The 15,486-nt window shown below is 43.6% G+C and overlaps 1 protein-coding gene and 1 long non-coding RNA gene across 3 annotated transcripts in view; one reads left to right on the top strand and one right to left on the bottom strand.

The window, feature by feature from the left end:
* The window catches only part of GALNT17 (polypeptide N-acetylgalactosaminyltransferase 17), a 585,888-nt gene that overhangs the window by 527,541 nt on the left and 42,861 nt on the right, over positions 1–15,486 (top strand). For both annotated transcript variants that reach the window (XM_055292944.2, XM_055292945.2), the window contains exons 7-8: positions 6,472–6,657; positions 11,599–11,736. In XM_055292944.2, coding sequence (XP_055148919.1) covers positions 6,472–6,657; positions 11,599–11,736 — 324 coding nt within the window. The remainder of the gene's footprint in view (positions 1–6,471; positions 6,658–11,598; positions 11,737–15,486) is intronic.
* LOC134731332 (uncharacterized) overlaps positions 1–15,486 on the bottom strand; it is a 132,821-nt gene that overhangs the window by 48,162 nt on the left and 69,173 nt on the right. The gene's annotated exons all lie outside the window — the stretch shown is intronic.

Raw genomic sequence — 15,486 nt, forward strand, 5'->3', positions numbered from 1 at the left:
CTTGCCTGCAAAATAGCAAAGCATTCTTGTTTTCTCCATCTCCCCTCTTCATGCTGCCAGTCTTTTCCCCACAGTTCAGCCAGAGTGATCTTTTCAAACCCAAATCCTTCAGTGGCTTCTCATTTACAACAAAGATCAATTTCTTTTTAACATGACCTCCAGGTCATTGCCTGGTGTGGACCCTACCTACCTCTCCAATGTTTTCCACTACTCTCCTCTCTTCCAGCCCTACTTTCTGAATCCATTTTCTACATTCCAGCCACATGGCTATTCTTTCAGCTCTTTGAATATCCTCTGTGTATTACTTATCTATTGCTGTGTAAGCCCAAATTTAGTGGCCTAAATAACAATTGATTAGATTAAGATTCTGAAGTTTGGAAGTCTGGGCTGCTGTCAGCCAGGTGGTTCTTCTGCTCCACATGGCCCTGGCTATGCTTATGCACGCACTGGCTTTCCACTGATGGGTTGTCTTGGGGGTGTCCAGTCTCACATGGCCTCACTCCCATGCCTTAGTCTTCAGCTACGATGTCTGGAATAGCTGGGCCTCTGTTGCTCCATTGTCTGCTATCCTCAGCTGCCTTACAGCCTGACGGGCTCAGAATTCCAAGAGGAAGAAAGTGCAAGCCGCAAAGTCTCTAAGGCCTAGTCCTGGGTTGTGTGAGACGTCACTTCTGCATTCTGTTAATCAGTGCAAGTCATAACATCAGCCCAGATTCAAGGAGAGGGGAAATAGGTTCAGCCTTTTTATAGGAAGAGCAAAAAAGTCACATTGCCAATGAGCGTGGGTGGAATTGTTGCTGCCATCTTTGAATACAGTCCAGCACACCCTGCTGTCTCCTTCACAAGGTCATTGCAACTGTGCTGGCTGCCTCTGGGCTTGGGACTTTGCCCACTTCCTCTACTCAGCTCAGCCTAGCCCTTCAGACTTCACCTTAGTATCCTTTCCTGGGGGATGCTTTCTCTGAGCCCGCTGGCCACATCCCCGTGTTACATGCTAGATTTTTAGCCCTGTGTTGTTTTCCCTCATGGAAATTCTCCCTTTGTGATGGTGTATTTCCACCTGTGATTCTTTGATTAATGCATTTCCCTTGCTAGATTATCCACTTCATGACAGCAAGGACCTTGTCTGCTAGCACCTCTCATTTCACCCCCCTGCCCAGCCCAGTAGGCCCTGAATGGATCATTTTTTGATGAATAAATAAATTAATGGATGAGCATCTGTTTCTGGAGTCACCACACCTCCTGGAGGCCCATATCCATTTAAGCAGGGCCACTTCCCCACTTCCCTAGCAAGGGGTCACCAAGAACCCTGTGGTGGGTTCTTTGCCCCCAGGACTGGTCCCAGAGCTTGGAGCGTGCCCTCCTCCTGGACCATTCCAACCGATCTGGAAGGCCTCCTCCCTCCACTGTGTGAGGAGCCACAGCCTGGGGAGCTTTCCATTTGGGCACTTCCCTCTGCTCTTGGCATCAGAAACATGCCAATCAGCGTCTCGTTCCTACCTTTCTATGTGTTTCCCTTCATTTCTTCAGCCTGCCTAGGAACTCACCATGTGGGCTGGTAAACATTGATGTAGAGAATAGATCCGCAGGACCCTTTCTTGGGACCAGCTGTACTTGGGATACTCAGAGCTGGGTCTTATGTGTGGTGGAAACATAAACTGGATCACTCCCTTTAGAGGGTGCCCCTTTTGCTTCCAGACCTCTTGGGTGGACTCAGAGGCCAAGGTGGAATATCACTCCTTCCGGGAATACGCCTCCATAGGGGACTTAGCTGGACTGTTGGTTTATTGCTAAGGCTCAAAAGCCTTCAGTCCACTTTCTTGCATTTCTTTCCATCTGCTATGTTGGCCTGGTTGCTTAACCACTGGCAGACTTCGCATCAGCTCATCGTCACTTAGAGCCAGCCCTTGAGCTCTGCTAGTGATCACCCCCAGCCAACACAGAGCAGAACCTGAGGCCTGAAGAATCACTTGTCTCCCAGGCATCTTCCAGCCTCCCTTGCACAGCCATGCTGCCACATGGCTTTGTGCAGCAGCAGGCTTTGACCTCTGACCCTAGGGTGTCATTGGTGCCACTGCAGATCCACGGAGCTTCCTCTGCATATATCCATACACCCAGCTCTGTCCTCACTGTTTCCCCTGCTCACTGTGGTTACAGTGCAGGTCAGAGGCACCAACCAGGCACCCGGAATGAGGGACAGGGCTGTGGCTGAGGAGGAGCCAAAAGGTCTACAGCTGTAGGTCAGCTCTCCCTGGGCAGGAGGGGCCGGTGTGTGCTGCTGTCGCATGTGGTCGGGGGTGTGGTTCTGACTCCTCCCCTTATTGACTGTGGGGTTATGAACCACTTTCTCCACCTCTCTGACCCTCAGTTTCCTCATCTGTGATGAGCTGATGAGGGAGTTGGTGTTTAGTGCTTTTTGTCATTACTGGACTGGTCCTGGGGTCTGGAGTGGGCAGAGTGGGTGTACTTGCCTCTCTAAGGGGAGGGAGCTGTGAAAGTGGAGAGTAGAGGAGAGATAAGCAAGAGGAGCCCTCATTTTCTGTCTCACACAAGAGGTGCCGCAGTTCATGTTTAGGATTTAAAATCCAGTCTGAGTCACTGGAGGTGATGAGCTAAAGTGCAGACTTAGGCTGAGGCAGGCAGGATAATGACCACAATGCATGCCCAGTGATGGCAATGTTGTGGGCATCCAGGCCAGCAGCAGAATTCCTGGGCAGGCACTGACCCTGGCAGTTCACCCTGGGCTTGCTGGACCCCACAGCAGGGCATACCTTCAAGACATCTGCTAGTCCAGGAGCCTCTGAGTCCTCCGCAGACTCTACAGGGAGAGCTGAGGGACTTTGGGTCAATGCACACTGAGTGTGCTGTCTGATATCCACACCACAGAGCCCAAGACAGGAAGCCCGTGTCTCTGCCACACGGGACAGATGTGCTGAGCTTCCTGCCACCTGTCTGTTACACCATCTCCCTCCCCTTGTTTAAAAGGCTTGGTGTCCAACACAGGGCTAACACAGCCAACATCTGGCTCCTCCATCCTCTCACCTCCACTCCTAACAGCTACATCCACTTCAACTCTCTTGGGAGTTTGGCTGCACCCCAGGAGTGAAAGCCATCCTGACCTTAGTCTGGATGGCTTGTGGAGGACATGGTGCCAAGTCAGACTGGCTTGTGTGTTCTGTTCCCACTTGGCACCTGTGTTCTTATGATTGGGTTTCAGGCTTTTGCTAAGGTCTCTTATGCGCCTGTGTCTGTCATCCCTGTTAAGTCCTTGAAGAGTTCTACTTTGCTTCCATCCATCCTCCTGAGCCTCCCCAAACTGAGATTCATGCCCGAATCTACTTTCCCCCATCTCTCTGTCTGTCTGTCTGTCTGTCTGTCTATCTATCTATCTATCTATCTATCTATCTATCTATCTATCATCTATTTTTATAAAGGCTTTGCAGATATATTCACATACCATTATAATTTGTCCATTTAAAGTTTGCCACTCAATGGTTTTTTCAGTATGTTTGAGCTGTGCAAAGTTCACCACAATCAATATTAGAATGTTTTCATCACCCTAAAAGGAAACCCCAAACCCATTAGCAGTCACTCTACCTTCCTCCAGCCCCGTGCCCACCACCTCCCAAGCAACCATCAATTTATTTACCAGACATTTCATATAAATGGAATCATAGAATATGTAGTCCTTTGTGATTTGCTTATTTTGCTTAGCATGCTTTCCAGGTTCATCCATGTTGTAGCATGTATCAACATTTCATTTTTTCCCAAATAATATCCCATCATATGGGTATGTTACATTTTATTTATGCATTAATCAATTGTTGGACATTTGCTTAATCCAAGGTCATGAATTTTTACTCATGTTTTCTTCTAAGAGTTTTATAGTTTTAGCTCTTACGTTTAGATCGTTGATCCATTTTGAGTTAATTTTTTATATGGTGTGAGGTAGGAGCCATGTCCGTTCTTTTGCAAGTTGTTCCAGAACAATTTGGTGAAGATATTATTCCTTATCCCACTGAATTGTCTTGACACCCTTGTTGAAAGTTAGTTGACCATAAGTGTGAGAGTTTATTTCTGGACTTTCAGTTCTATTCCTTTGATCCGTATGTCTGTCCTTATGCCAGTACCACACCGTCTTGACTATAGCAGCTTTGTATTAAATTTTGAAATTGGGGAGTGAAGTCCTCCCAGTTTGTTCAAGGTTGTTTTAGCTATTTGAGGTCCCTTGTTTTTCCTTACGAACTTTAGGATCTGCTTGTTAATTTCTGCAAGGAATCCAGCTGGGATTTTTATAGGGATTGTGTTGAATTTTTAGATCAATTTTGGGTGTATTACCATCTTGACAATGTTAATTCTTCCAATCCTTGAACATGGTACATCTTTTCATTCATTCACTGAGTCTTGCAACATCATTGTGAGACCCTGATTCTTTATATATTGTCCATACCTTGAAATTCAGCCACCTTGTTTTACTGTCTAAGACACCAGTTTCGTGTCTCTATTCCCAGGCCCTTTGCCAACATTTGGCCTCCTTGACTTCCTTCCATGGCCAGCAGCTGGGTCTAACCTAACATGCGAGGGCATCTAGCTGTCCAGTCCCAGATCAAAGAAGTCTGGAACATCTATTCTCTACTAACCACTTAGCCCACAATTCCTCCTGGAAGAAGCAAGCAAAGTGAGGATTCTTGCTTATGGGAGAATTTTCTATCTGTATCGTTTCCCTGTGGTATAACCAAAGTTGGGAAATAGAAACAGAACACCATACACACACAAACAAATTTTGCCACCAAATTCAGTCAACAAAAGTCAAGAAGGGGGTATGCAGACACTCAAGAGTGTCCCAGTATTCTTGCTTTGGTGGTTACTGGGAGACTAAAGGTGGAATGGCTTGAAGTAACCCATCTTGGAATGAGCCTACCTGAGTCAGCTCACCTGCAAAAACTGTCACTTATGCAGAGCATACAGTGTCTTCACAGCAGAACAGCCTCACAGGTTCCTGAAACTTTTCTGTCATTTTCCTTTTTTTCCACTGGTACTAGGAACTTCATTTCCATAAATTAATTTCTTTTTACAATAAGGTTGTTTTTTTTTTTTTTTTTTTATTTTCCCACCTGGACCAAGAGAAGTTGGATGGTCCAGCTTTCCTTTTGGAGCAGGGCCTTACAGCCTAGGTGCCTGCCATCCCCATGCAGAGGGATGAGAAATCCCACACCCTTGGGCTTTTGCATCCCTCAAAGGCAGCCATCATTGCAGCTTTCCTTCTGAATAGTTCAGTAATAGCAAGCGACAGCTGCTCATGATGGCATTGGAGTGGATGCTTCCAGAAGGCTTGGCATCTGTACCCAGAGGACTCCAAACTAGAGCATATTAACAGTGTAGAGCTGGGCTGGGAGTAGTGGTGCGTGCTTGTAATACCAACACTTCGGGAGGCTGAGGTGGAAGAATCACTTGAGGCCAGGAGTGTGAGACCGGCCTGGGCAACATAGCGAGACCTCATCTCTACAAAAAAATTTAAAAATTAACTGGGCATGGAGGCACATACCTGTAGTCCCAGCTACTTGGAAGGCTGAGGCAGGAAGATCACTTGAAGCCAGGACTTCAAAGTTATAGTGAGCTGTAATTGCACCATTGCACTCCAGTCTGGGTGATAGAGAGAGACCCTGTCTCAAAACAAAATAAAACAAAACATAACACAGAACTGGATCATGATATACAGCTTGTGCTGATATGAATAAAGAAGATCTGTTTCTTAGTATGAATTTTTCATTCTACATTGGCAGGACACAGCTTCAGCCAGGTGGGAAACGCAGCCTTCAGGGATGTCAATTGTGCATTATTGAGAACATAAGAGAACTCATGTGTTGCCATGGCCAGCTTAGGTTTATGGGCCTTTCTTACCTAGAGGTGGATTTTATATCCCAAGCTGTTGTTTCTATAAGAATTCTCCCAAGCCTCTTTTTTATATGTTTTAGTCAGGTTAGGTTAGACCATGCTGCAGTAACAAACCAATCTTGAACTCTTCATTTGCATTATTTGTTTATTTATTTATTTAGAAACAAAGTCTTGCCCTGTCACCCAGGCTGGAGTGAAGTGGCACGATCTCAGCTCACTGCAACCTCCACCTCCCGGGTTCAAGTGATTCTTGTGCCTCAGCCTCCCAAGTAGCTGGGATTATAGGCATGCGCCATCATGCCTGGCTAATTTTTCTATCTTTAGTAGAGATGGGGTTTCACCATGTTAGCCAGGCTGGTCTCCAACTCCTGACCTCAAGTGATCTGCCCACCTCGGCCTCCCAAAGTGCTGGGATTACAGGCATGAACCACCGTGCACAACCTCTCATTGACTTTATATATTAAAATGTATTTCACATGTATGCAAAGTCAGCTGAACCATTGCTTTTGGGCTTGAGGAGGGGTCATAGCCTATGGGAATTTCTTTTTCAGGCTGATGAAATCTTTGTACCCCTAGGTATGGCTCTGTGGGGGCAGCATGGAGGTCCTTCCTTGCTCACGGGTGGCCCACATTGAGCGGAAGAAGAAGCCATACAATAGCAACATCGGCTTCTACACCAAGAGGAATGCTCTCCGCGTTGCTGAGGTCTGGATGGATGATTACAAGTCTCATGTGTACATAGCGTGGAACCTGCCACTGGAGGTAGGGATCACCAGCCTTTCCCCACCACCCCAGAACACTGTTCCTTACTGTTTGGTCACTATTTATTTAATAAACCAATCGTTCCTCCCCAGAAAATGCTCATGCTTAGGAAAATTATGAATGCATTTCAAAGGGGTTCACAGATGTCTCAGCTTTAGAACTCCTGCCTAACTCCAGGGCTAGCACAACGGAAATCTCTTTAAATCCACTTACAGAGATTAGAAGGATCTTAGTGTGCTAATCCCAGTCTTATTATGTTAATCTGGCTGCCCTGCTCCTGATCATATGCTGTGTCCAGAAAGTTCTTGCCCAGATATTTGGCAACAGACCCTTCATCCTGCCATTGTGTGACTTCCCATGGAGCTCCAGCTGCCCCGTATCATATGCCTTTACTCTATGCCAAATCCCCTGGCTCTTCAGCTCTTCTCCGCATTCTGCTCAGAAGATGGCCCAAGGAAATTTCCGTGTTACTGCAGCCCCACAGGAGTGTCGTGCGGTAGTGGTACATTAGCGTGGTTTGAATCCCAGCCCTATCATTTATGAGTCAGGAGATCTTGACCAAATCCACTCATCTTCTCTGTACCATTCATCCGTTGGTATCCACAGGGGATTCGTTCCAGGACTCCCTGTGGATAGCAAAACTCACAGATGCTCAAGTCCCTGATACAAAATGGCATAGTAGTTGCACATAACCTAAGTATAACCTCCTGTGTGTGTGTATATATATATATAGATATATATAAAATATATATTTTATATAGTATATTATATAAATATAAATAATATATAATATATGTTATATAAATATATAGTATATTATATGATATATAATATATGTTATATAAATATATAGTATATTATATGATATATAATATATGTTATATAAATATATAGTATATTATATGATATATAATATGTGTTATATAAATATATAGTATATGATATATAATATGTGTTATATAAATATATAGTATATTATATGATATATAATATGTGTTATATAAATATATAGTATATTATATGATATGTAATATATATTATATAAATATATATAAATATTTTTTATGGCAGCACAAAGTTTTTTTTAATTTTATTTTTCCATTAGTTATCGGGGTACAGGTGGTATTTGGTTACATGAGTAAGTTCTTTAGTGGTAATTTGTGAGATCCTGGTGCACCCATCACCCGATCAGTATACACTGCACTATATTTGTTGTCTTTTATCCCTTGCCCCACTCCCACTCTTCCCCTGAAGTCCCCAAAGTCCATTGTATCATTCTTATACCTTTGCGTCCTCATAGCTTAGTTCCCACATATCAGTGAAAACATACGATGTTTGGTTTTCCATTAGAATAATACACTCGAATCTCATCCAGGTCATTGCAAATACTGTTAATTTATTTCTTTTTATGGCTGAATCATCTCTCCATTACTTATAGATAATACAATGTAAAAACTGTGTAAATAATTCTTATGCTTTATTTGTATTTTTTTATTGTTGTATTGTTCTTACTGGGCTTTTAAAAAATATTTTCAGTCTGCAGTTGGTTGAACTGATGGATGCAGAAACCGTGGATATAGAGGGTCAACTGTACCTTATTGTCCTCAGCTGTAAAATGAGGATAATAGCAGATTCTCCTTCCTGGGGTGATTGTAAGAACTAAATGAATTTATACATGTGGCATGCTGAGAGTGGCACCTGGGTGCATTGTTCATCCTCTGCTGCACAGCAGGGTGACTTGCACCCTCAGCCACAGCTCAGTTTATCTCCTCAGCCAGAGCACCCATAGGTGTCTGAGCCATGCTGGAAAGTCACCTGGAGTGGTGCCCATTGAGAGATGGCAGCCCCTATGTGTCAGGAGGCTAGAGCCCAAAACAGAAGAAATACGGTCAAATATGTGCCAGATTTGTGGGTCAAAAAGATAAAAGTGAAGAATTTATTCAGTGTTGTTATAAGTTTTGAAATACATTCTCAAGAATTAAAAAACCCCTTCTGGCCAGTTAGCACTTTTTAGCTGTTAAGCAAGAAGTGCTTTTATCCATTATTATTATGTAAAGATAGGTAACATTTGTTGAGCACTTACTATGTCCCAGGTACCTCGTAAGTCATTATTTGTAATATCTTATTTAATTCTCGTAACAACCTCATGACATAAGAACTGTCTGCCTCAGTTTCCTCATCTATAAACATGGATTGTTAAAATTTACCTGATAGGACTCCTGTGAAGATAAAACAAGGCTGAGAACACAGCTTAGCAAATATTAAGTGTTCCATAAATGCTAGCTTGATATGAACGTATTATGATGTTCATTTTACAGATGAAGAAATTGAAGCTACAAGAAGCTAAAAGGGGCTCGTTCAAGGTCCCACACAAAGCACATGGGCAGGGATGTCAGTTCAGGTCCTCATGCAAAACCTCACCCCAGCCCTGTGAAATAGTGAAATAGGTATTATTATTATTCCTGTTTTGTAAAGGGCAATTTTTTTTTTTTTGAGATAGGATCTCACTCTGTCACCCAGACTGGAGTGTAGTGGTACGATCTTGGTTCCCTGTAACCTCCATCTCCCAGGTTCAAGCCATCCTCCCACCTCAGCCTCCTGAGTAGCTAGGACCACAGGCGTGTGCCCCCTACCTGTCTAACTTCTGTATTTTTTGTAGAGACGAGGTTTTGCCAGGTTGCCCAGGCTGGTCTTGAACTGTTTGGCTCAAGCAATCCTCTCGCCTCAGCTTCCCAAAGTGCTGGGATTACAGGCGTGAACCACTGCACCTGGCCTCAAGTTTTGACCTGGAATGGTGGTGTGACTTAGAGTTACAAATAACTCAAGTCTTCTGACTGTAGCCAAGTGCTTTGTCCATGACTGCAGACAATCTCTGGTCCCAAATGCCAGTGGTAACCTACCAGGCTTTTAAAAAATGACCATTAGTTCACGCCTGTAATCCCAGCACTTTGGGAGGCCGAGGCAGGCAGATCACCTGAGGTCGGGAGTTCGAGGCCAGCCTGACCAACATGGAGAAACCCTGTCTCCACTAAAAATGCAAAATTAGCTGGGCGAGGTGGCACGTGCCTTTAATTCCAGCTACTCCGGAGGCTGAAGCAGGAGAATCGCTTGAACCTGGGAGGCAGAGGTTGTGGTGAGCCGAGATCACACCATTGCACTCCAGCCTGGGCAACAAGGGCCAGACACCATCTCAAAAAAAAAAAAAAAAAAGACCATTTCATGAATCATGCTAAATATATTAAAACAAAGAGTTAAAGGTTACAGCTCAGGGTTGTCTTTGAGGTTGAATAAGTTTGACATTTAAAGGGATTTCCCTTTAAAATCATAGTTTGACTGCCCAAGTGATCTTAATGACATAATTTGAAGTCTTCTCCCAGGCCCCCCAGTGCATCCTGTCTCTGCTAATTCCTGGCCATCTTGCAGCTGAGTCTGCGGAGTCATATTTCAGATACTTTATTTTCCCTGTCAGCACACAGCAGCCATTACAGGTTCATTTCTGTAAAAGCAGAGTGAATTATTCATTAGAACATCATTACAAGCTTTGCAATGGAAAATTATTTTCACTTCTGCATATAATGAACTTTGCAAAGAGCCAACAAAAGGAGAAATTTTGCAGGTATAGGAAAAAAAGACAGGAGGTGGTTGTAGGCATTTATTTTCTTGTCCTAATCAAATAATTCCTCTAATAATTGTCTCTGATAGTTACTAAGGAAATGCGGAAGAGAAGAAACTGAGAATGTAGGTCGTCAACATCAGCGTGTCCCAGAAATCCATTTGCACAGCAATGATAAGGATGGTTGACTTGTCTGGGACCTTTATTGCTGCAGGTTCCTGATTTTGCTCAGGAAGGAGGATTCCCTGGCCTGGGTCTGGATGAATCAAATAGGTCTCCTTAAACCACCCTTCTTGGCCGGGTGCGGTGGCTCACACCTGTAATCCCAGCTCTCTGGGAGGCCGAGGCTGGCTGATCACTTGAGGTCAGGAGTTCGAGACCAGCCTGACCAACATGATGAAACCCCATCTCTAAATATAAAAATTATCGGCCGGGCGCGGTGGCTCACGCTTGTAATCCCAGCACTTTGGGAGGCCGAGGCGGGCGGATCACGAGGTCAGGAGATCGAGACCACAGTGAAATCCCGTCTCTACTAAAAATACAAAAAATTAGCCGGGCGTGGTGGCGGGCGCCTGTAGTCCCAGCTACTCGGAGAGGCTGAGGCAGGAGAATGGCGTGAACCCGGGAGGCGGAGCTTGCAGTGAGCCAAGACTGCGCCACTGCACTCCAGCCTGGGCGACAGAGCGAGACTCCGTCTCAAAAAAAAAAAAAAAAAAAAATTATCCAGGCATGGTGATGCGAGCCTGGAATCCCAGCTACTGGGGAGGCTGAGGCAGGAGAATCGCTTGAACGTGGGAGGCCAAGTTTGCAGTGAGATGAGATCGTGCCACTGCATTCCAGCCTGGGTGATAGACTGAGACTCTGACTCAAAAAACAAAAACAAAAACAAACACCTTTCTGAATAAGGATACGAGGCTTAATATCTTTTTTTTTTCGAGACGGAGCCTCTCACTGTCGCCTGGGCTGGAGTGCAGTGGCGTGATCTCGGCTCACTGCAACATCCACCTCCTGGGTTTAAGTGATTCCCGTGCCCCAGCCTTCTGAGTAGCTGAGATTACAGGTGCCCACCACCATGCCCAGCTAATTTTTTGTATTTTTAGTAGAGACGGGGGTTTCACCGTGTTGGCCAGGCTGGTCTCGAACTCCTGACCTCGTGATTCACCCACCTCTGCCTCCCAAAGTGCTGGGATTACAGGTGTGAGCCACCATGCCCAGCCCAGGCTTAAGATCTTCTATGTGAAGGTTTCCCTGAAAGTGACTCCACCTGTGCCCCACTCTGGCCAGAGCTCCACAGTCACTAACACCCCTTGGCTTCTCTCTCCTTTCAGAATCCGGGAATTGACATTGGTGATGTCTCCGAAAGAAGAGCATTAAGGAAAAGTTTAAAGTGTAAGAATTTCCAGTGGTACCTGGACCATGTTTACCCAGAAATGAGAAGATACAATAATACCGTTGCTTATGGGGAGGTAATTCAGACTGTGCATGCTTTTGGCTTGGAATGCTGTTCAGTATGCTGTGGGTTGCTTTGCTGGGGAGAAATAGAGTTGCTCATTCATTCATTCAGTGAGTGGTTTTTGGAGGTGCTGGCCCTCACAGCAAGATTCTCTCTAGCCGGAGGGTTGGGGTAGGTAACAAAAGTGATGAATGTTACAATGGACTATGGATAAAAGACTGTGTCTTTTTTGCTTGAGATACGTAGCAGATAATGAATTCTGTTTGGGAAATGTTGACTTTGAGGTCCTCTGGGACCTGTAAGTGGAGCTATTGAGCAGGAAGTTTGGATGTAAAGAGAGGCAGGAGGGTTGGAGTCCTCCATTGCTCTGTGCTGTGGGCTGGAATCACTTACCATCAAAGACAGGAGGAAATGTTTTCAGATTGTCTATGGTGTGATCATATCACCTTTCTAAACCTGAAAGCAAAGCGATTTTTCTCTTATTACAAATACCATCAATATGCATTTGAGAACATTTTGAAAATAATAATAGTAGGGATGAATATTTGAGTGCTTTTGAAGTACTGCGCACTATTCTAATTGCTTTTTGCCTACAAATTAATTTCACCTTCACCTTATGAGAGATTCGCGTTATTTCTGTTTTCTTGATAAGAAAACTGCAACTTAGAGAAATTATCTAACTTACACAGAGCGTATAAGTCATGAAGCCAAGATTGGGCGTGGGGATCTGGATACCAGAGATAACGTGTACGCTTTGATATATGGGCCTCTGCACTGTGTGTGTGTGTGTGTGTGTGTGTGTGTGTGTGTGTGCGTGCGTATGTATATACCCATGTATTTTTTTTTACTAAAACCATTTCCGTTCACAATGCCTAAGAATTTGAAATTTTACTCAATAATATGGAGGATATGTAAGTGTATCATGAAATATTTTTTGTCAGTAATTAATGGCCGCAAATGGTTCCACTTTTTGTGTAAGCTGGGCTTTGCTTGAGAACATAGACACTGGTGTCGTTTCCAATTTTAAAATATCACAAGTACCATTGCTGAGAACATCTTCGTATAGAAACACTCATGCATCCACCTCGTTCTCCCTTGCGTTGCCTGTTTGAGACGGAATCGGTGACACACAGTCAGGCCAAGGAGCAGGGAGCCGGGTGCTCTCAGTTTGGCTGAGACACCCTATTAGCTCGGCAATCTGGTTTTCTTTCCTGGGACTCCCTGTGACTACCAGGTTAAAGCTAAGAAGAATCCCTTTGACTTAGAGTATTTACATTTTTCTACAACTGTGGATTTTCCTCTTCTTTGCCTGCTGCCTTTTATGAAAAGTAAATCAACCACAGGTTAAGTCATCAGGGTGTAGAGTGGTGACCCTCCTGAGCTGGAATTTGGAATGGGATGCTCACGTCTTGCAAGGGCAGTCTCTAGGGCAGTTAGGGATACATGAAGACTGGAGCCAGCCTGCTGGGTTCAAATCCTAGTAGGCTGTTACCAGCTGTGAGGGTCATCTTGGCAGCCATTCCCTCATCTATAAAATAGGAGGAAGGAGAGTATCTCCTCTACAGGGTTCCTGGGAGGATAAAATGAGCTATGATTACTAGAGTTCTTAGAACAGTACCTGGCATGGCCAAGCGCCATGGCTCACACCTGTAATCCCAGCACTTTGGGAGGCCAAGACGGGTGGATCACTTGAAGTCAGGAGTTCAAGACCAGTCTGGCCAACATGGGGAAGTCCTGTCTCTACTAAAAGTATATACATATAAAAAAACTAGCTGAGTGTGGTGGCTGGCGCAGGTAATCCCAACTACTCAGGGCTGAGGCAGGAGAATCGCTTGAACCTGATAGGCAGAAGTTGCAGTAAGCTGAGATCGCGCCACTGCACTCCAGCCTGGGTGATAAAGTGAGACTGTCTCAAAAAAAAAAAAAAAAAAGGTACCTGGCACACAACAGTAGTTATTAATAGATCTGAACTGCCTTGCCTTTTCTTCTCCAAAATAAAAGCATGAATTTTTTAAAATTATCAAAGTGAGATTAAATATAAAGGAAGAATCAAACAATGGGCAGTGAATGGATTATTCCTAAGACAATAAGACAATTGGGTCAGTTGCTTAGCTTTTTGGAAAATAAATCAATTTAGATTCTTACAGCTCACCATTTACCAAAGTAGATTTCAGATGAACTGTAGCATTACATGAAAGAAATAATAAAAGAACCATGCGGAAATAGTGATGAATCTGATCTCTGAATGAGGAAGGGCTTTCTAAGAATGAAATCCACGCAAGAAATGCAAAGGAAATGTGTCATGGATCCAAGCTCATAAATATTAAAATAATCTGTACGTCAACTGAGTAGATAAATAATACACCAAACTGGAAATACATATACCACAAATGCTATAGATGAACAAATACCATTAATATATAATAAGCTGCGCAAGTTAAGTTAATTTTTTTTTGAGACAGTCACCCAGGCTAGGGTGCAGAGGTGCGATCTCGGCTCACTGCAACCTCTGTCTCCTGGGTTTTAGCAATTCTCCTGCCTCAGCCTTCCGAGTAGCTGGGATTACAGGCATATGCCACCATGCCCAGCTAATTTTTGTGTTTTTGTAGAAATGAGGTTTTGCCATGTTGGCCAGGCTGGTCATGAACTCCTGACCTCAGGTGATCCACTCGCCTCAGCCTCCCAAAGTGCTGGGATTACAGACATGATTTTTAAAATTTGATTTAAACAACAAAATAAAACATCCCCAAAGAAAAATAACAAAGTACAGGGTCAGTTACACAAGAAAAAATACACATGGATGAAAAACACATGACAATTTTAAATTTATTTCATAGTCAAAGAAAATAAGAAATTAAATACACAGAGGTGTTTTTTTTTTTCTTTTTCCTCTCTGCAAACGAACAAAGATTCATTTTTTGAAATATGTGTTGATACTTTACAGGCAAGGCCTTAGTAATATGAAAAAAACATATCTTCTGTGAGAGTGCAAATTGAAACGATCCTTTTAAAAAGCAATTTGAGCCACATGTATTAAAAAGCTTAATAATGACAGTATAGTTTCTTCTCCACTCATATCCCAAGCAAATAATCTGAAATAAGGACAAAGATTGAGAGTAAAATTGTTCAGCTCAGACATGTTATTTTTGAGGAAATTTTTTTTTAATTTAACTTGGAGATTAGTTGAATATAATGCACTCATGGCTGGAGATATTTTATAACCATTATAAATGGTGCGTACAAAAGTTTAATGACATGAGAAAAATATTGATACCATAATGCTTAAGAGGAAAAAACTCAGGATGATAAAACTGAATTTGCTGCTATTTTAGATTGGAAGCAAGTGTGATAATAGCATTGGGAAATGGAGAAGATACTTAAAATTACCTTGGGTAGTAAGTAGGACTTTGGGCAGTTTTGCGGGTGGGTGCTTTGTCACACTTTTCCAACTTTCGCTAATGTTAGGTGATACTTTCATCATTAGAAGAAAAATAGTTACTAAAAAGGAAATAATAAAAATGATGACCAGCCTGTGTCCCCCAGGCTGGAGTGCAGTGGCACAATCTGGGCTCACTGTAACCTTGAACCCCTGGACTCAAGCTATTCTCCCACCTCAGCCTTCCAAGTAGCTGGGACTACAGGTACACATCATCACATCTGGCTAATTTTGTGTTTTTGTTTTTGTTTTTGTTTTTATAGAGGTCTCACTATGTTGCCAGGCTGGCCTTGAAGTCCTGGGCTCAAGCGATTCTCCCGCTTCCGC

The sequence above is a fragment of the Symphalangus syndactylus genome, chromosome 9, assembly GCF_028878055.3.
Source record: "Symphalangus syndactylus isolate Jambi chromosome 9, NHGRI_mSymSyn1-v2.1_pri, whole genome shotgun sequence".
Taxonomy (NCBI): domain Eukaryota; kingdom Metazoa; phylum Chordata; class Mammalia; order Primates; family Hylobatidae; genus Symphalangus; species Symphalangus syndactylus.